This window comes from Chiloscyllium plagiosum, chromosome 10 (genome assembly GCF_004010195.1).
Source record: "Chiloscyllium plagiosum isolate BGI_BamShark_2017 chromosome 10, ASM401019v2, whole genome shotgun sequence".
NCBI classification, from domain to species: Eukaryota; Metazoa; Chordata; class Chondrichthyes; order Orectolobiformes; family Hemiscylliidae; genus Chiloscyllium; species Chiloscyllium plagiosum.
In genome coordinates this window covers 81,478,678-81,500,658 of record NC_057719.1, presented here as the reverse complement: position 1 = coordinate 81,500,658, position 21,981 = coordinate 81,478,678, and the positions used below count along the sequence as shown (strand labels likewise).

The following is a 21,981-nucleotide window of genomic DNA, read 5'->3' as shown; positions in this document are numbered from 1 at the left end:
TAGTACTTTGCCCCCAATACCATGCGCCCTAATTTTACTCACAAAACTCCTGTGTGGGACTTTATCAAAAGCTTTCTGAAAGTCCAGGTACACTACATCTACTGGATCTCCCTCGTCCATCTTCAGAGTTACATCCTCCAAAAAGTCCAGAAGATTAGTCAAGCATGATTTCCCCTTCATTAATCCATGCTGACTCTGACCTACCCTGTTACTACTATCCAGATGTGTTGTAATTTCATCCTTTTTAATAGACTCCAGCATCTTGCCCACCACTGAGGTCAGATTAACTGGTCTATAATTTCCTGCTTTCTCTCTCCCACCTTTCTTAAAAAGTGGTACAACATTAGCCACCCTCTAATCTGCAGGAACTGATCTCGAAAATAATTTAACTACAGAGTGTTCCAAAACTGAAGATTTGCAGCTGGCTCGATGATTTAAGTCTGTAAATCATCCAGTACAGATATTATAGGCTGTGTTAATTAACATGCCCCAAATAGGGAGTGTTACATTTCCAGGCATCAACATTCTTTACCAAAATACATCCAAAGTTCAGCAAAAATAAATTTAGAACTTCAAGTGTCAGCTTATACTGTGGCTACAGAATCGTAACTGAAGATCTGAAACTATTTCAGCTGAGGCCCCCTTGTGGCACTACTTGTAACCAGAGCATTTGAAACTGGAGTTAAGATCGATTCGGAGATGCCGGTGTTGGACTGGGGTGTACAAAGTTAAAAATCACACAACACCAGGTTATAGTCCAACAGGTTTAATTGGAAGCACACTAGATTTCGGAGCGACGCTCCTTCATCAGGTGATTGCTCACATTTTAACTTAAACACTTTTGTTTCATTATTTGACAATGTTTCAACCCTGTTCAGAGAATTACTGCAGGCAACATAATAGATCTCCACTGGGGATATTCATTGGTCTTCCAGGCAATATCACAGGTTGGAAAAAGATGAATCCAGACCATGGTAAATGAAAGTACCAACCCTCCCATCATAAAACATTGCAATAAAGTGAGTGGCAATCTTCCAACAGAGGTTCAAGGGGTGAAATGAATCCTTTCCTAGAACTCCTGCTCCACTAGTCTTGTCAAAGTTTGATTTTAATAAAGGTGGTAGATATTGCAGTTATATAGCGATCAGAATATATTTAATTCAGTATGTGAAATAATTCTGCCATTTTTCTATAGTTAACAAAGAATAACAAGTTTATTATAAATCAAATACACTCAAACAGGTGAAGATTTTAGACAAAAACAATTTAAACTATATAGATACATATGACATAACTTATCATAAAATTAACATGAGCCAAATATGGGTAATAGATAAACTGGAACAAACCTCTGCACAGAATACATCAAATAACAAATGGAATCAACACAGAACCCATTGCTCATTCAATAAATCATCCCCCACTAAACACACATGCGCGACACTATGGGTCATCAAACGCGTTCCAATTCTTCACTTTTCTGGATATCTGCCCTTGAAACTCCCTCAAAAGGTATTCATCATGGACTGTGTCAACAACCTTTTAGACTTTGGTACTTTAACCATCTTTCCTGGGATGCTTTGTTCTCTTGAATTCTGGAAACAACATCCCATCACCTACTTAGAGGCACAACTTCAGCTTCTCAGCTTCACTAAGCCAATAATATCTCAGGGTTTACAATGTTTAAATCTTCCTCAGCTACACAAAACAATTACAGTTTTTTAGAAAAGCCAATCATGGGACCCAGAAGGATACTGTTGGTTAACTCATTATTGGTGATTATATCCCTTTGGATTATATTTGTTTGCCAGGCTTTTATTTGCTTGTAATCAATTTTGAAACAAAATAATATACCATATGAAATTGTCAATATTTTGTGCTAATTTTGATTATGTTATGTTGTAAGTTCTACCTGCAGGAAGGAAATAATTAAGAGCACCAGAAAACTAAATAAATTAAGCATTTTAAATTTAGCACTTGTGAAGTATGAGATTTTAATTTCTTTTTCTTTAATTTTCTCAATATAAAATGTTCATATATCTTTCATAATTAAGGCTTCCAGTGAACAATCAGATACAGTGTTTGTTTTGCTTGTAACCCAATGCACACAGGAATCTACTGTTGATTTGTGGAGCGACTATCGAGGTGAATATAACTTCAAAGATATTCTTTGTGTCCAGGGTTCAGCAAATGTCAGACCTTATCCTCACCCCCAGCAGGTTACCTATGTCAGAAGGAGACAGAAATTGGCATCCTTAGGAAAGACTCATAGTTAATGGAATTGAGATTTTAGCTGAGGCAAGCCATCGCAACGACAGCATGACTTATTCAACAGACTATTACGGATGTTAATACGCATGGTTAATCTATTTTTTCTAACTCTTTGAGAAAAAAAACTTAAATCAATCATTATAATGTTCTATAATACATTTCTTGACTAAAATTCTAATTTCATCAGCTGAAGGTATTCTCTTTTGTTTCAGGAGACAGTGTAGTTTATTCTGTACAATTATACAAAGACTTAAACTAGTCAGTGAGGGTAACATAGGTTATAGTTCAGTGGTACAGAGACTGAGACAGCCCATTACAGACAGGGTTAATCAGTGCATAGCAGGAAGACTGAGGGTGGATATTTACAGGTCATGTAGGTTATAGACCTGTAGACCTGTCCCCACATTCTTGTAAACATGAACTGGAAGTAATTCATTGTTAGTGATCTAAAAATGTCTTAATTAGACAGATATCCCAGTGATTTTCATAGCTAGGTTTTGCATCCATTTGTAATGTGACTTACATCTTTATTCAAAAATCAAGAATACAGAGGAACCTTGATTATCTAAATATCAATTATCTGAATATCGGATTATCTGAAAGAGATCTTGAGGTCCTGATAGAAACATTACATCAAAGAGATGTTTCAATCCTGATCGCGTCTTTTGTTCACAATGATTTAAAACGATCTCAGCTCACTGAAATGCTGTTGAGAACAGTCCTGGGCGTTGATGGGAGTCCAGGCACCATTTCCAAAGGACTGACCTCCTATCCACTCTCCCTCTCCCCACACTTTCCCTGGAGTTCTACATAGGGGTGAACCCGAAATTCCCCTTCCCCAAATATTCTCTCTAACATTGTACAGGGCAGAAGTGGAACTTGTCAAGAAGTTGCAGTAAAACGTTTGTGTGTGCTATTGGAGACTTTCCCCACAAAGGCAGCAGCACTCTTACTGTTGGTGTACACTCTGGCTGCTCCAGAGGGGGAGGGGAGCTAACGTGGCCGGATTCGGACAGTGGGTGGGGGTGGAGGCGGTTTGGGACGCTGGGTGTTGTTGGGGGTTGCGGTGTTGGACGGGGTTGGGGGCAGGCGCGTGGCAGTATTGGATGGGGTTGGGTGGCAGGGTTGAGGGTCGACGGGGAGAAGGTTGGGGGCAGGGACGAGATTCACGCGTGGTGTACTACAGTCTCTCTCCTGAATGGGGTGCAGACTTCAGCTTTTCAGCTTCACCAAACCAGTAATATCCCAGGGTTTACAGATTTTAATCTTCCTTAGCTACACAAAAAAATTTACAGTTTTTAGAAAAGCCAATCATGGGACCCAGAGAGAGAGGCATTGAATCGATTAACTGAATAATCAATTATCCGAACAAAATAGTGCCCGCCAAACTCGTTTGGATAATCCAGATTCCTCTGTTCTCCAATGGTGAATGACTTCCCTTCTTTTGTATTCATTCATAGGATAAAAGCATCGCTGGTTGGTGCACATTTATTGCCAAGCCCAAGTTGCCTCTGTGAAGGTGATGGTGAGTGCATTCTTGAACTGCTGCAGTCCATTTGCAGATCCACAATGCTGTTAGGGAGGGAGTTCCAGGATTTTGATGCAGTGACACTGAAGGACTGGAGATATACTTCCAAGTGAGGTTGGACAGTGGCTTGGAGAGGAACTTTAAGGGTGTGGTATTTCTATGTTTCTGTTGCCCTTACCCTTCTAGATGGTCATGGTTGTGGATTTGGAAGGTGCTATCAAAGGATCTTTTGTGAACTTATTTCTGTGCATCTTGTAGATAATACGCACTGTTGCAAGTTCCAATAATAGAGGGAATGAATGCTTTTGGATATGGTGCCAAACAATCAGTTTGCTTTGTCCTGGAAGATATCAAGCTGCTTCAGTGTTATTGGAGCTACACTCATCTAAGCAAGAAGAGAGTATACCATTACACTCCTGACTTGTGTCTTGTATCTGGAGGACAGGATTTGGGCAGTCAGGTGAATCTCATAGAATATATATTCCCTGACTGGGGCTGTTAACCTGGTCCAAACAAGGAGCCCCGGCTGACAGATATAAACAGGAGTGTTAGATCTCCTGTTCATGCTGAGAGTGAGCTCTGAGGGAGCTGTATGAGTGTCAAGGACCCTCCATGTGTAAATAAATAGGTGACTTAGCGACAGGATACTGGCCTATGTGGAGTTATTTCATAAATCACTGCAGAATTCCAATCCTCTGACCTGCTGTCATAGCTCCTGTTTTTAGAAGGCTAGTCCAGTTTGGTTTATGGCAATATAACCCCTAATGTTGATAACATGTGACTCAGTGATAGTAATGCCATTGAATGTCAAAGGACAATGGTTAGATTGTCTCTTTTGAAGATGGTCATTGCCTAGCATTTGTATGGGGTAAATGTTACTTGCCGCTTAGCAGCTGAATACCATATGTTTTCATGTTTTTCTGCATTCAGACATGACTGATTTAGTAACTGAGGAATCGTGAATGGTACTGAATATTACTGAATCATTCGTGAACTGACCTTATGATGAAGGAAAAGCTGTTGCTGAAGCAGCTGAAGATGGCTGAGCCGAGGACGCAACTCTGAGAAATTTTGGCACAAATGTTCTGGAACTGAGATGACTGATGTCCCATAACCATAAATATCTTCCTCTCTGCCAGGTATGATACCAACAAGCAGAGAATCTTTCCCCGATTCATTTTGTTGGGATCCTTGATGCCACACTCCCTTTTATTTACTCATGGGACGTGGGTGTTGCTGGTTGGCCAGCATTTATTGTCCATTCCTAGTTGCCCTTGAGAAGATAGTTGGGAGCTACTTTCTTGAACTACTGCAGGCCACATGCTGTAAGTTGACCCACAATGCTTGTAGGGAGGTAATTCCAGGATTTTGACCCAGCGACAGTGAAAGAACAGCAATATATTTCCAAGGCAGGATGGTCAGCCAGACTTGGAGGAGAAATTGCAGTTGGTGGAGTTTCCATGTATTTGCTGTCCTTGTCCTTCTAGATGAATATGGTCATGGATTTGGAAGATACTGCCTAAGAACTTTTGATGAACTCCTGCAATGCATCTTGTAGATTGTACACACTGCTGCTACTGAACAATGGTGGTGGAGAGACTGGATGCTTATGCTTCTCCACCCTTCAGGCACCCTGCCTGTATTCCTGATGAAGGGCTTTTGCCCGAAATGTCAATTTTCCTGCTCCTTGGATGCTGTCTGAATTGCTGTGCCTTTTCAGCACCACTCTAATCCAGAATCTGGTTTCCAGCATCAGCAGTCATTGTTTTTAACCTTATGCATACAGTACCAATCAAGCGGGCTGCTTTGTCCTAAATGGTGTCAAGCTTCTTGAGTGTTGTTGGAGCTGCATCCATCCAGGCAAGTGGGGAGTATTTCAAGACACTCCTGACTTGTGCCTTGTGGATAGTGGACAGGCTTTGGGGAATCATGTGTACTACTAGCTGCACTATTCCCAGCCTCCTACCTGCTCTTGCAGTCACTATTTCTGTGGTGAGTCCAGTTGAGCTTCTGGTCAGTAGTAACCCCAAGAGTGTTGATAGTGATGGATTTAGTGATGATAACATCTTTGAATGTCAAGGGGCAGTCGTTAGATTGTCTTTTATTGGAGGCAGTGATTTCCTGGCAATTGTGTGATGAGAATGTTACTTGCCACTTGAACATGGACTGTTTCAGTATCTAAGGATGGTCATAAATGGTGCTGAACAATGTTCCACCATTAGTGAACATCGCCCCCTCTGACCTTATAATGGAACAAAGGTTATTGATGAAGCAGCTGAAGATGGATGGGCCTCGAACACTACCCTGAGGAAGTTCTGCAGAAATGTCTTAGAGCTGAGATAACCAACCTCTAGAAAGCAGAACCACCTTCCTATGTGTCAGGTATGACTCCAACCATCAGAGAGTTTGCTCCCTGATACCCACTGATTTAAGTTTTGGTAGGGCTCCTTGATGTCAACTCAGTCAAATGTGGTCTTGATGTCAAGGGCTGTCACTTTCACCTCACCTCTTTTGACCATGTTTGAACTAAAGCTGTAATGAGGTCTGGAGCTGACTGGTCCTGGTGGAACCCAAACTGGACCTCACTGAGCAGTTATTGCTGGGCAGGTGTTGCTTGATAGCATTGTTGATGTCAATGTCCATCACTTTACTGATAATTGAGAGTAGACGGATGGAATGGAAATTGGCCGGGTTAGATTTGTCCTGCTTTTTGTGCACAAGACATACCTGGTAAATATACTACATTGTCGCATCGGTGCCAATATTGTAACTGTACTCAAAGAGCTTGGCAAGGTCTGGACTACAAGTCTTCAGTACTATTGCTGAAATATTGTCAGGGCCACTACACAATGCCTCCAACCGTTTCTTGATGTCATGTGGAGTGAATCGAATTGTTGGAAGACTGATATCTGTAATGCTGGGAACCCGTGAAGGAGCCTGAGATGGATCATCCACTTGACACTTCTGGCTGAAGATTGCTGCAAATCTTTCACCGTTACCTTTCACACTAATATGTTGAGCTCTTCCATCACTGAGGATGAGGAGATTTGTTGAGTCGCCTCATCCACTGAGTTGTTTGTAGTTTCACCAGGTTGACACCTCATTTACAGATATGCTTGGTGCTGTTCCTGGCATGCATGTCTGCATTCTCCACTGAACCAGAGTTGATCTCAGAGTTTGATGGAGTTGAGTGGAAAATATGCCAGGCCATGAAGTTGTAGATTGTGTTAAAATAATAATATTTTTCTGCTCTTGATGGGCCACAGCACTTCATGGATGCCCAGTCTTTAGTTGCTAGGTCTTGTTCAAGATGATTTAGCATGGTGATAGAGGCACACAAGACGGTGATGGAGAGTATTCTCAGAATGAAGGAAGGACTTCTTCACAAGAAATGTATGATGGTCACTTTTACCAATACCATCATGGACAGATGATTTAGTGGCAGGCAGATTGGTTAGGATAAGGCTGAGTTTTTTATTATCTTTGGTTCAACACCACTGTAGACCCAGTGTAGCAGCTATATCCTGTAGGATTTGCCAACACAGTCAGCAGTGCTGCTGCTGAGCCACACTTAGTTATTGACATTGAAATCCCCACTTAGAGTTCATTCTGCGCTTTTACTACCATCAAAGCTTTCTACAATTGTCGTCCAACTTGGAGGAACACTAATTCATCACTTGAGGTAAGGTGATCCATGGAAATTAACTGCAAGTTTCCATGCCGATGTGTGACTTGATTCCATGAGACTTCATGGTGTCCAGAGTCAATATTGAGGATTGGCAGAACAACTCCCTCCTGACAAAAAGTGCAGTGCCACAATCTCTCCTGGAAGGATGGGACTTATTAAGGAACAGTGATGCTTATGTCTGGGACATTGGCTATAAGGTATGATTCTGTATCATTTCTTGACTAGTCTGTGAGACACATCGCCCGATTTTGGTACTAGTCCCTCAGATGTTAGTAAGGATGACTTTGCAAGGTTGGCAGGACTGTACCATTATCAGTTCCAGTTGATCTGCCTGGTTTTATTTCGTGCTTCAGACCTTCTAATGACTGGTACAACTGAATGTCTTGCTCAGCCATTTAAGAGGGGAGTTAAGAGTTAACCACAATGCTGTGGATCTAGAATCTATGCAGTTCAGACAAGTAAGGACAGCAATTTCCTTCCCTAAAGTGAACCAGATGGGATGTTCCTGACAGTAGACAATATTTTCATGGTCATTGTTGACTCTTAAATCCAAAATTCAGCATCATTCAAGCCCAGACCACCAGAACATTACCTATGTCACTGGATTAATAGCCAGACAATAATATCACTACACCATCACCTCCCCTTACCAATGACATCGATGTATGTAACAACACTAAGTGCTTATATACTGCTATGTAATCTAAATGTCATTTAAGATTTGTTTTGCTACCAAATAAGGCTAAGGGTTAAATCATATGTTTTTAGTTTTAGCTAAGTGTCAGTTGTGTCAAGTTTTTTGGAAGGTTTTTCGTCATTATGCCTAGCAAGATTTCATGATGTTTCTTACCAAATGTACCTCATTTTTGATCTACCCTGCCCCATGGTATCTCATATCTTATTCTAACCCGATCTTATCAAATGCCATTCCCAGAACAACTCGCCACAAGACCAACAAATCTGACATCGACACCATATTTGTGAGGCTGCTGTGCACTGAAATACACAATGACAATCCGGCAATGCCTTCACTGACAAAGTTAATGGCACAGCAGCCTAAAAGCCATGCAGCCCGCTGCATATAGTTGCATGCTGACACTCTGTTATACAAACAATCTCATTCTTTTGCTGTAGTCGTTGTTTAAGTACCAGGCCACATTTCTGATAAACAGCTTATGTTCTAAATGTCAACTCTCCTGCTCCTTGGATGCTGCCTGACCAGCTCTGCTGTTCCAACATCACACTTTTTGACAGGAGAAACATACAGGCAAGCAGTCAGAAATGTCAAAATGTATGTTTTTATTGACAATCAGCAAAAGGGAAACAAAGGCAACAAGCAGAGGCTGCAGATTGCACCCACATGCAACAAATGTGGATCCTGCACTTTTGCCCATTAAACTGACACTGACACCACCCACCCTGGGCACTGTCCCAGCCACTTTTCGGTTGCATTGAGCATTTAGAGAATGGTAAATGTTGGCAGAGAACACAAGTTTGTCATCAGTGACAGACTCTGTTTGGCCAATTACACCTCCTCACCCCACCTCAAGAGTCTCCATGTTGCCTTTTATTTTTCACTACCCGTACAGACCATTCCCACCTATTCTCCCAACATGGGAACCCATCACATCAAACTTTGCCTCCAACTGTCATCTTTGCCACCTGAACTCTGACATTACACATTCTTAAAGATGCCCACCCTGTATCATTATATTGTGGGGTTATGGTGTTGGTCATTGTCAATAACATCCCTCCTGTAGCCTACAATACCATCTGATACTCTTCCACATATCGCTCCATGCATCTTGAGTACATCCCATCTCCACAAATGGTTCTGTCTTTCTGCCAACCATGACTCGCCCAATCTTTCTGAACAGTGATCCCTCAAACTCTCTCGGACTTTGATCAACTTTGAAGGACAGCCCCTAGCCATGACTGGCCAGATCCCAACTATTGTCTTTGCAGCTTCTTGATTGATCATACACAATTCCCATGACTGCTGGTGCTGGCCTGGCCGTTGACCATTTCCCAGACTGCAGCTGGACAAATCTCCTAATGCTGAGCAGATGCCTGACCAGGCCAAGCTCCTGAACTATGTATGGATTGTGCCTGTGACTGACAGTACCAAATCTCTAGATCAACAGCAACCCCTCATTGATCCAAAAACCACCTTAAAACTGAAGAAAAGGAGTTCATTTTTCCATTAGCAGTTTCTGTAAGCTGTGGATTTTAATCAGTAGGCGAGAGACTTTATAAATGTGGAACAGCCGACTTCTGCAAGCAGTTATTAAGTATTTGGAGAATCAAGGAGCAGCACATCTAAATGGTGCCAAGAACAATGAAAGTGAAGGCTCTAATACAATTCCCTGTTCCTGAAACTAAAGTCATAATCATAGAGTCATAGTGTCATATAGCATGGAAACAGATCCTTCAGTTCAAACTAAACTCATCCCATTGGCCTGCATTTGGCCGATATCCCGCTAAACCTTTCCTATTCATGTACCTGCCCAAATGTGTTGTAACTGTTCCTGCATATACCACTTCTTCTGGCAGTTCATTCCATTCTGCACCACCATCTGTGTGGAAAAAGTTGCCCTTCAGGTCCCTTTTCCCTTCTCACCTGAAAATTATGCCCTCTAGTTATGAACTCTCCTATGCTAGGAAAAATACTTACCTTACCTATGCCCCTCATGATTTTATAAATCTCTAAGTTCATCCATCCTACACTTTAGGGAAAAGAATCCCAGCCTATCCAGCTTCTCCTTATAACTCAAATCCTCCAGTCTGGTAACATTCTTGTAAATCTTTCCTACACACTTTCCAATTTAATAATATCCTTCCTATAGCAGGTGACCAGAACTGTACACCGGACTCCAAAAGTGGCCTCACCAATGTCCTGTACAGCTGCAAGATAATGTCCCAACTCCTATATGCAATACTCTGATCAGTGAAGGCAAGCATGCCAAACACCTTCTTCACCACCCTATATACCTGAAAGAGAAACCATGAGATTCTAGGCATGTGTTGATTTTACTAGAAATTTGTAATTTCAGCACCACAGCTGTACTTTTAACACATTTGTTAAAGAAACAAGCAAAACTGGCATGGTTAGCAGAATGCTAAGCAGCCTTTGAGAAGTTAAAGGCAACACCAATAAAAGAATCAATGTTGGTTGATTTTACCAAATCTTTGAAAATGACTATTGATATGAGTGGCTTGGGGATAGGTTGCAGGATGAAGATTCTGGAATCAAGAAGTCAGTGAAGTATGAAAATAAACTAGTATCAGCAGAATGTCTGAAATGGTAATAAGGAAATGGTAAGTTACACTGATCATAAGTCATCAAAAAGTTTAAAACTCAGAATATGGAACTATATAGATAAAATCTTTTGTTCCATGTGTTAATGTAAAGATTGTTCAAATTTCTGTAAAAGGTAATGTAATTGCTGATGAATTGTCCTAAGTGTAAAATTATGGAATATGTCAAAAGTTTTGAGAAATTTTAAGTTTGCACAAGGTTTTGAAGAGGGTTGGAAGAATTAATGAATGTAAGTCTTGTGTTTTGCCTTTGTGTATCAGATGATCTGTGATTAATATATTTTAAAATGGTATTTCTTTTTTTTAAAAGGATGGAGGCATCTTTCTACTTTTCTGTATTTTTGACTGTGGCTCAAGGACTGTTGAGGATTGCTGCATTTTATAAAAGCAAGTAACCTGACACCTCATTGGAAGTGCTGTTTACTCAGCTACTTGTTGAAGCTATAGTGGAGGCCTAGTTTAGACAACCTAGAGCTCGGGGTGGGGGGACTACGTACAAACTGAACTTTGGCTGGGACCAGGTGGCTTATTGGTCTCTGGACTAGTGAAGAGTTATCCATGAGAAAAGGCCTTCTGTCTGCCAAGAAACTTATGGTTGGCTCCCAGATAGCTGACCAGTTTGTGACATGAATGTTTGGGAGAAGCTATTGAATCCCCTTAAGGGCAGGAGCTGGCACTTTTCTCGGTAGTAAAAAATACAGCAAGCCTAAAGAAAGCGAGTGCGTTTTTCCAACAGTAGTCATTGTAAGCGGTGGCTCATAATCAGTAAGCCAGAGACTTTATAAGTGTGAACACTGTACTTTCTGCAAGCAAGTATAAGTTGCTGTGGTTCTGTTCGCCGAGCTGGAAGTTTTTGTTGCAAACGTTTCGTCCCCTGTCTAGGTGACATCCTCAGTGCTTGGGAGCCTCCCGTGAAGCGCTTCTGTGGTGTTTCCTCCGGCATTTATAGTGGCCTGTCCCTGCCGCTTCCGGTTGTCAGTTTCAGCTGTCCGCTGTAGTGGCCGGTATATTGGGTCCAGGTCTATGTGTTTGTTGATGGACAAACTCCACTCATCCACAAACTCCATCAACAAACACATAGACCTGGACCCAATATACCGGCCACTACAGCGGACAGCTGAAACTGACAACCGGAAGCGGCAGGGACAGGCCACTATAAATGCTGGAGGAAACACCACAGAAGCGCTGCACAGGAGGCTCCCAAGCACTGAGGATGTCTCCTAGACAGGGGACGAAACATTTGCAACAAAAACTTCCAGCTCGGCGAACAGAACCACAGCAACGAGCACCCGAGCTACAAATCTTCTCACAAATTTTGAGCAAGTATAAGTATCAGATGAAGAGAATCAAACAGCAGTCCTGACAAGACAAAAAGACCATCTTAGCAAACCTTGTGAACAGGAACCATTGAACTGCCTTCTTGGTCTTCTACCCATCACACCTATGTGTTTTAAACTATTAGTATATGTGTGTAAGGGAGAGTTTGTAAGAGCTTTAACTAGCAAAGTTATATGCCAATGCTTTAACTGTAGTTACAAGTTATTTAATTGTAATAAATAGTCATTATTGTTTAGTACAGCAGCCTGGTTTGTGCTTTCTGTCAACCTGGATCTAAAAGACAGGTAAATTGGAAAATGTTACATACTTATTTAAACTCTTTAACTTTTATGATAATTCTGGGACTAGCAGGACTTGATTCAAACATGCTACCCAAGTGAGGCATAACCATATTTAGATACTGTTTGATGCTAGTGAGCACCGAGGCTGATTGCAGTCCGAGGCAAGGTGAAGTCTCCAGAAACTGCTTCTGATTTCCACGGTGATTTCTGGAAGTCCAAAATGTTTGGTACTTATAAGATGCGAAGCTAAATATTGCTGGTTGGGCTGCTAACAATGCATTTCACAAGCTTAAATTCCTCTTAATTGACAACTTCCTGCTGCCTGGTGAGAAACTCCCTTACTGCTCAGCAAAAGCATCATAAATGGAGCGAGATACTTCTGACACTGAAATAGGCCTCACTGAACTTCTCAACAGATTCTGCCACAAATCTTACCATAGCTCACATTGTTTAGATTCCTATGAGATTCCACCTGAAGTTCTCAAACTGCTCAGAATACCATGTTGATTATCCAACTTTTCAATTTGTTGATAGTACATATGTGAGAGTACAAGTGCTGCCAAACAGACCTTTTAGCTAGTTTTGAAAATGATAGATCATTCTACAGGACTTACTTTCTTTTCCTTTTGGATTTTCTTGCTACTGCTCTGGAACTTTGCTAACTTGAAAATCCCACAGGTGTTCCTTCAGAAAAGATAACATTTGAAGTGTGAATGATGAAGCAATCTGTAGCACATTGGATTGCAGAACTGAGACTGAATCAGAGATTAGAACTACACAAACAAAAATAAACTCTTGCCCCATCATGCTTTTTCAAAGTTTGAATGACCTATCCAACCAGCTCCTGTGGCGTAGTGGTAGTGTCTCAATCCCCTTCTATCCCTACATGTTCAAAGAGGTTAATTAAAAATAATTAGGAATGCAGCTAAAATGGCACAGTGGAAGTGTTTTGGGCCCATAACATAGCGGTTGATGGATCAAACCTAATTTTTACTATTTAACTGGGGGGGGGGGTGATAGCATGGTGGGGTAGATGTTAACTTTTCAACATTGCAGATTTGTTCAGGATTTTGTGGCAGTGACTGTGCTTTTATCTCTGGGTTAGAGAGCCCAAATGCAAGTCGAATCTGCTCCAGAGATGTCATAATAATATGTCTGAAACAGGTTGATTAAAATATCCATCTACATCCAATTCCCCTTTGCAAGCAATTATTGAATCTGCTTTAATTCGCCTTTCAGGCTGTGTATTTCATATCATAACAACTTGCTGAGTCAAAAAAAATTTGCTAATTCTGTTCCCTGAAAACAGTTTCTCCTTGCTTATTCCATCTCTCCTCCTTATCGAAGCAATCCAATGCAAATAATCATACAAGATCCAACAATGTCCAACTGAATTATACATAGAATCCTATGATCATCACACTTACTTATCTAGAATTTTCTTTTTCTCCAAATCTTCAGCTTCATTGACTTCCACTGGTGGAGAATTAATTTCTGTTTCTGAACTCTATAGACAGAAAGGAAGAATTTCAATAATATTAGTTCAAATTCAGTTTCTTACTTGAAATGTTCCTCTTCTAGCACTGGTCTGAAGTTCTCCAGGTGTCTACTGTGGGATCCAAGTGATTGAACTTCACAAAAGTGCTCAGGCAATGAATGTCAGTGGGAACAAAAGACAAGTCAGCAATGGAGCAAATGTATAATTTGAATAAATTATAAAACAGTGAAGAGATAACAATGCAGCAATAGACTTATTTTCACATGTAAGGTAAAATATGTCTGTTTAAATATTTATTTAGCAATTTATTGTTACTCCAATACACTAATAGGTTTATACATAAATAGTATTTTTTGTGAGCATGATGCATGTGTTGAGAAAACAAAAATACTTCACTTTCTGTCAGAAATCTAAGGGCTCATGAACATGAGCAGGGTATTTTGTTTCTAATGATCAATCTTTCAGGTCACAGATCAACCATGATCTCACTAACTTCTTATGTCTCTTCATACGTTTATTAATTAAAAATCTAGCTATTAAAATTAACAGATAACTGAGCCTTTTGTAAAAGAGAGTTTCAAATTTCTGCTATCCTTTGAGTTTAGACCTGTTTCCTAATAACTCTATGTCTCGTAGTCCTAAGTCTCCTCCAATGGTGGAAAGTTTCTATCCATTTATCCTGATAGCTTCAATCAAATTACTTTTTAACCTTCTAAGTTCCTGAAAATACACCATTAATTTCTGTAAACACTTCTCTGAGGTTCCTTGCAGTGTCATTCTGGTAAATCTTCATCAATTTCACTCCAAAGCCAGTCTATCAGTAGTTCCAAAAATCTTTCTTAGTGTAAGCCTAGTTTAGTACCTCAGACTTTGTGCGACCCTGATGTGAAAATTGGAGGGGGCAAGAAGTGGGATGGATGCTTTGTGAGTAGGACAGGGTTGAGAGTTGTTCAGCTGGGATTTGGGGAAGTAGTTTGTGATTGTGGGGATACCATTGAGTGGAGTGAGAGACGTAAAACTTCTGGGTTCACCCTGAGAGAAGCAAAGAGCCACCTTCTTTTATAGGCTGTATTTGGAGCAGCAATCTGGCCTCAGAGGACTGACAGTCAAATTAAACTCACTAATATCATTAAAACATAACCATCTAAAAGGGCTTTGCAGCCTTGAAACTCATAATGAGTTCCATGGCTGCTATTGCTGTCTCAGAGCTCACAACCTAAATACCTCGTCCTCTGTTCCACAGTTTGAGAATGCCTGCAGCATTGCTTTTATGAAGTTGTGCACCCATAATTTCTCACAGCACTCCTGGTGTTGCTGAACCAGGACTTTACGTGGATGAAGAGTTAATACTCTTACCAGATCATGCCTCTTGGTAATTTGTTTCAGATGAATGTTTTCTAAGTGCACTTTTTTGCCTTGATCCTCTCCACAATCCTCTGGAAGCAACAGCTTGTTTGCTTTGCAACTAAAACAAAATAAATAAAAATAACCACAAATGACTTAATTCACACAAAATTGTTACACACTCTTGTGTATTTGCTAATGGAATTCATAGATCACTAGATCACAGTCATGAACTTATACGGTACAGAGGGAGGTTCTTCTATCCATTGTGTCTATATCAGCTCCTGGTAAGAATTTTCCAGTTAGTCCCATGCCAATGTTTTTTCACTAAACTCTGTAAATACCTCCTTTCCAATTATATACTGTTATGACATGGAGATCGAATCTCTGTTAATTATAACCAAACACACACAAAAGCTCGCCTCACCTCGTAATCTGTTCAAAGTGTGAGGGAGTGAAAGAGAACTCGTAATTTCCACTATTTAAAGAAAAATAACTATTTATTTTCCTAACAAAACACTGAACAAAACTATTAACAAACTGAACACCCATTCCCCTAACTGAACATAATCCTATTAACGTACTGTTCCAATAACACAACTATTAAACAATACATTAACTTAATCTCAAGCCCACACAGTCTCTGTCTTCTCCGCTGTATTCAACCTTCCATCTGATCTTCCTGCATCATCATCTTTCTTTTTACTACGAGTATGTTTTATAGTATAAGATAAATTATTATAAAGTGTCTTATAATTTATTTGAGAGCAAGATTTTAGAGGGGCAGGTATCTCTTCAGCTCTATGTTAGTTGCTCTGCTGATCAGTGACAGTTGCTCTGACTAATTTTCAAAATGCCTGTGGTTTTTATACCCTCAACATCAAAGGTTCGACGTTGTCAAACCAATAAATTCAAACTCAGTATCCTGGACATAATTTACAGTAATTGGTAGAATTTTAATTGTTGTCAAAACAGCAATAAAAACTCAGGTATCCTTTTAACAGCCAATTGCTACATGTATCTATTTTGGAACAGCCAGTCTCCCAGCCTTTTCATTCGGGCAGCTGAACCTGCACTTTAAGTTTACTTCAATTTTTAAAAAAACACTCTCTATTTTAAACTGAACATACATGCTTTCAACTTCATAACAATATCTCATTCACTTTTGAAAGTTATTTATTGAGTACACATTTGCCAACCTACTAGACCGTGCATTACAACTATAATAAATCACTGTAAAGAAACACCATGTCTCTGATTTATTTGCCAATTAATTTAAGTCTGCGTCCTCTGTTTACCATCACTTAACACCACTGGAAACAGTTTCTAGTTACTTTCTCTATCAAGATCCTTTCATGACTTGGAACTTATGTCTATCCTAATTTTCATTGGTCTAAGGGGAATAAAGCCAATTGCATGGTTTCTCCACCTACTTGGCATCCCACTCCTAGCATTCCATTCTAGTAAATCACTGTTGCACCCTTTCTAACATTTTGGCATCCTTTCTGAAACATGGTACCCAGAACTGGATACAATGTTCTAGCTGAATTTTAAATAATCCCCTGGCTTTAATCCTCTGCATAGGTTTACAAAGGAACCTGTACACTTCATTTAAAAATTCATTCTTGGGAAGTGAGCATCAATGGTGGGCTAGCATTTACTACCCAACCATAGTTGCTCTTGAGAAGATGACAGTGAACTGCCTTTCTGAACTGCTGCAGCCCATTTGGCATGTGGTAAATTTCATGTAAGGTTTATAATTGTAAATCTCAGCTTGACCTGCCTCCTTTAAAGATATGCATATTTATTTCTTCAAAATTAATTATCATTTTCAATTGCTTCACTCTATAAAATTGTCATTTATAGACATAACCAGAAAATGACATGAAATTTTAAAATGACTTCAAGTGTACTTAGCTGTGAAGAAAAACCCACAATTCACATGCCTGATGATTGACATACATTATTAGGATGCACTCTCATCCCTGAAAGGCATTAAATTGGAATGTCTACAACCATGCTTCTGGCTACTAGCACTGGCAACTTTGGTTGCTGCTCTTAAGGTTCAATGATTGCCCTGGTGAAAGGAAATGCATGAGTAACAAGAATTATCTTTTAAACTCCAAACATCTTCAGTTCCTCTAGAATGTGCTTGTGACATTACTGCTGGCTTTCTGGGGAGTCCTCAATTTGGGGTATAACACAAGGAAGCTGAAGCACATAGCTAGAAGCACCCTCTTGGCCTCATTATTATTCTTCTACTACAGACACAGACCTAGTTATGTTATTTTGGGGGAACTGAAAGAACTAAGCATTCCCCAAGCATATCAATAAATAAATCACATCTCATATCTTCGCAACATTGGCATGAGAATATATGTAACTTTTTAAATAGATTTTAATATTACCACTTACCTGGTAATTTCACTCTTGGGTATATGTCTTGATCTACTCCTAATCCTCCTGGTTCCTAGTAGACAGTCATTGGAGAAATAAATACAATAATTACTATTGACACTGTTGTTGAAAAACAGTTTCTGTCTCACCACTCTGACCAAGCATTTACCATAAAATTATATAATTTCATGCTTCTGTGAGATCAATATATATCTTCATCAAAATTGAAGAAAAGAAAGAGGGAAGAATTGTATTTATATAGAAATGTTGGAAAGCCCAGTGAGGATCTGCAAATTCAATCAAATAAGAGATATGAGACACTGAAAAACTCAGGCAAATCAATGTGAATACTGATATTAAGAAGCTCTTAAACATCACAATGGAAACAGGGCTCAGGAAGACATGGACTAAGAGAATCAGGGATATCAGCATGGAATATGAAGCTCTGATATAGCTTTAGAATAAGGGCATTGGATGCATGGATGGAATAAGAGACTCAGGAATACCAAAATGGAATTAACAGGGCTTTATGAAGTTGAAATAACTGAATAGAGGCTGGTATCCTGTCACCAAGTCACCCTTTAGTTACTTGTGCATAGTATACTGGCTGTAGCTTGCCAGCTCAGAGTTAATTGCCTGGACTGAAGAGATTCTCATCTCCTGGTTATATCTTCTTTTATCTCACTGTGAATATTGTCAGAGGGCACACTACACAAGGCCATAGCCCAACAGGTCCACCTAAAATCACAAGCTCCCACAGCGCTGCTCCCCCATCAGGCGACTTTCACCTGGCGAAGGAGCAGTGCTCTGAAAGCCTGCAAGCCCAAACAAACCTGCTGGACCACAACCTGGCGCCATGCGACCTCCGACTCTGTCCACCTGAAATAACTGTGCAGAGGCTGGTATCCCATCACCAAGTCACCCTTTATTTATTTGTAGAAAGTGAGGACTATAGATGCTGGAGATTATAGTCAAAAACGGGGCTGAAAATGTGTTGCTGGAAAAGCGCAGCAGGTCAGGCAGCATCCAAGGAACAGGAGAATCGACGTTTCGGGCATAAGCCCTTCTTCATATGCCCGAAACGTCGATTCTCCTGTTCCTTGGATGCTGCCTGACCTGCTGCGTTTTTCCAGCAACACATTTTCAGCTCTGATCTCCAGCATCTGCAGTCCTCACTTTCTCCCCATTATAGTCAAAAAGTGTGGCACAGAAGAAGAACAGCAGGTCAGGCAGCATCTTAGGAGCAGGAGAATCGACATTTTGGGCACAAATCCTTTATCACAAGACATTCCTTATGAAGGGCTTATGCCCGAAATGTCAATTCACCTGATCCAGGGATGCTGCCTGACCGGCTGTGCTTTTCCAGCGTCATACTTTTCCACTTTATTTACTTGTGCACAGTACACTGGGTGTAGCTAGCTCAGAGTCAGTCACCGGGACTGAGGAGATTCTCATCTCCTGGTTATTTCTTCTTTTTCTTCCCAGCTCTCAGAGTCAGCAGATCTCCTGACACTAATGTGTATTTTTTTGTATTATTACCCCCACACTATCGCCTAACTGCGGTAGTGCTTATTTTTCCCCCGCACCTGGTTATGTTAGTCAGCCAGGGCTATCCTGATTGGCCCAGGTTAACAACCCCAATCATAGCCAACAAGGTCAACCTGGTTCCAATCACTATAGAAGTATAAAATATTACATTCACTGGAAGTACATTTAATACATTCAGAGGTACTCTGCGCATGATTATCCAAACATTTGTACACATCCAAGTCTAGGACCTCTGCTGCTCTTTGGCAAGCAACAGTAAAAGGGTGAAAAGTTACTCCCATATCCGAAAAATATCCAAAGAAGTAAAATAGTTGGAATTCTGTATATCAGCAACTAAGCAAGGAAAAATATCTTTAGATCATTGTGCAACATCTTTGTAAAGTATGCTCCACATTATGGATTACTCTGAAGAGCACTGATTTCTAATTTGTGTACATTAATATTCCAAAATCAGAAGTGATATAAACACAAGTTATCTTTTCTCAGTGGTTTTCTTTCAGTGAAATATTTTGACAATTGATTATATTAATTAAAATAGTACAAATGGGTTAATTAATATATTAAATTATGGAACAGGCACACATGCATTCAATCTCGGGGCTGAAAATGCAGAGCACACCCACTACAAGCTGTAGACTGAGATGTGAACAAATAAATCACTGGTTCAGAGGCAAGAGGACCATCAGAAGCACCAAGATGACAACAAAAATAATTTACATTTATATAGCACCTTTAGCATGTTAAAATATCACAAAGCAGTTCACACCAGAGTTTTAAAGCAAAATTTGATTAGATTAGATTACATTACAGTCTGGAAACAGGCCCTTCGGCCCAACAAGTCCACACCGACCCGCCGAAGCGCAACCCACCCATACCCTTACATTTACCCCTTACCTAACACTATGGGCAATTTAGCATGGCCAATTCACCTAACCTGCACATCTTTGGACTGTGGGAGGAAACCGGAGCACCTGGAGGAAACCCACGCAGACACGGGGAGAACGTGCAAACTCCACACAGACAGTCGCCTGAGGCGGGAATTGAACCCGGGTCTCAGGCACTGAGGCAGCAGTGCTAACCACTGTGCCACCGTGCCACCCACATTTGGTGCTGAGCCTAACGACCAAACATTTAGCTAAGAAAATAAATTTTACATAGCAATTTAAAGAAATAAACAGAGATAGAGAGGTTGATGGAAGGAATTCCAGAGCTGACGGTCTTGGCAGATGAAGACACAGTCACCAATGGCAAAACACTTAAAATCAACAATGTTCAGGAGGCTAGAATTAGAGGAAAATAGACACCTCAGGAGGTTATGCAGCTGGAGATTACAGAGGAAAGGAGAAACAAGCCTGTGAAATGATTTGAAAATTAGTTGAGAATTTTAAAATCAAGTCATTCTTCAACCAGATGCTAATGTAGGCTGGGAAGTAGGCAGCACAATCTGGTGAACGATAAATGAGAGTGTCTCGGGGATAAGCAGCAGGATTTTAGTTGCTGTCACACTTAGGATTAGAATATGAGAATGTGTTGGAAAACCAAGTATTGGGATCAACATACTATGGCATAACAAAAGCAAAAACGTACAATTAGAATCAAGAAGTAACATGAGTTGATTTCAAGTTAAGGATCATGATGAATTTTGAAACCTCCACTCTAATATCTTATACCACGAGTTATACAGTTTTGAGGTCAAGGAACATAACACTCATCTTATGCATGACATAGGAATGAAATCAAGTATATTTAAACAAAAATAAGCCAATAAGCCCTTCACATTTTGCCAGTAACAGCAGTAGTATGAGGAGCAACAGTGAGGATAAGGGCCCTACCGGTTTGGTAAATTTAAAATTATATAAACTTAGCTCGTGTGTTCAGTGGTCTCCATTTTTCCAGTAGCAGCTGTAGTAGGAGGGCGACAGCGAGGGCCAGGGGCCTGCTGGGAAGGTAAATTTAAAGTTATAGAAACTTACCTTATGAATAGGCAGAGTGCACGCTGAGCAGAAGCAGACATGGGTTGCTGAGTAAGTTAAGTAATGTATTTGGTATTGTCTCCCACCCATCCTCCTTCTCCAACCACAAAAAAGATTCTGTGTGCTGGATTGGTAAGGTAACTAGTTTCTTTGTATTCTTGATTTTTCTACAGTCTCTTTGGGAATTTAGAACAGTGGGAATGGTGGTTGGGGATGGTGGTTAGGGCAATAGAATGTTCCTCCCGCAGAATGTGGGAGGTAAGGGTCACCCACAAGTGTCCCTGCTGATTTTATCTGTGGGAAGTGCACTCAACTCCAGATCCTCGAAAACTCTGTTAGGGAACTGGAGCTGCAGCTGTAGCTGGAGCTGGATGAACTTCAGACCATTCAGGAGGTGGGTGAGTGGGAGGGAGGGGGGTTATTGAGAGGAGTTACAGGGACATAATCACACCTCAGGTACAAGAAAAAGATAGATGTGTCACTGTCAGGGGACAGAAAGGGAAATGGCAGGCAGTGCAGGGAACCCTGTAGCCATTCCCCTCAATTACAAGTACAAAAGAACCTTGATTATCCAAACGAAATGGGCAGACACTATTTCATTCGGATGATTGATTATTTGGTTACTCAATTCAATGCTTTTCCTCTGGGGCTTGGAGTTTTCTATTAAGGCTGCTCCCCCTTCAAGACACTAGGCAACAGCACAGTGCCATGAGCCCCCACTCGCCCCAATTCCTGTCCAACATTGTCCCCTGCCCGCCCCCAACCCCATCCAACACCAGCCCCCACCCATCCCCAAA

The 21,981-nt window shown here is 40.6% G+C and overlaps 1 protein-coding gene across 1 annotated transcript in view; it reads right to left on the bottom strand.

Annotated features, from left to right (window-relative positions):
• Positions 1-1,218: 1,218 nt before the first annotated feature.
• The window catches only part of LOC122553822 (homeodomain-interacting protein kinase 4-like), a 47,234-nt gene continuing 26,471 nt past the window's right edge, over positions 1,219-21,981 (bottom strand). The window contains exons 4-8 of the mRNA XM_043698196.1: positions 17,682-17,736; positions 15,279-15,387; positions 13,852-13,931; positions 13,039-13,108; positions 1,219-2,224 (exon numbers count right to left, since the gene is read on the bottom strand). Of these exons, the coding sequence (XP_043554131.1) occupies positions 2,207-2,224; positions 13,039-13,108; positions 13,852-13,931; positions 15,279-15,387; positions 17,682-17,736 (332 nt within the window). The 3' untranslated portion in view covers positions 1,219-2,206. The remainder of the gene's footprint in view (positions 2,225-13,038; positions 13,109-13,851; positions 13,932-15,278; positions 15,388-17,681; positions 17,737-21,981) is intronic.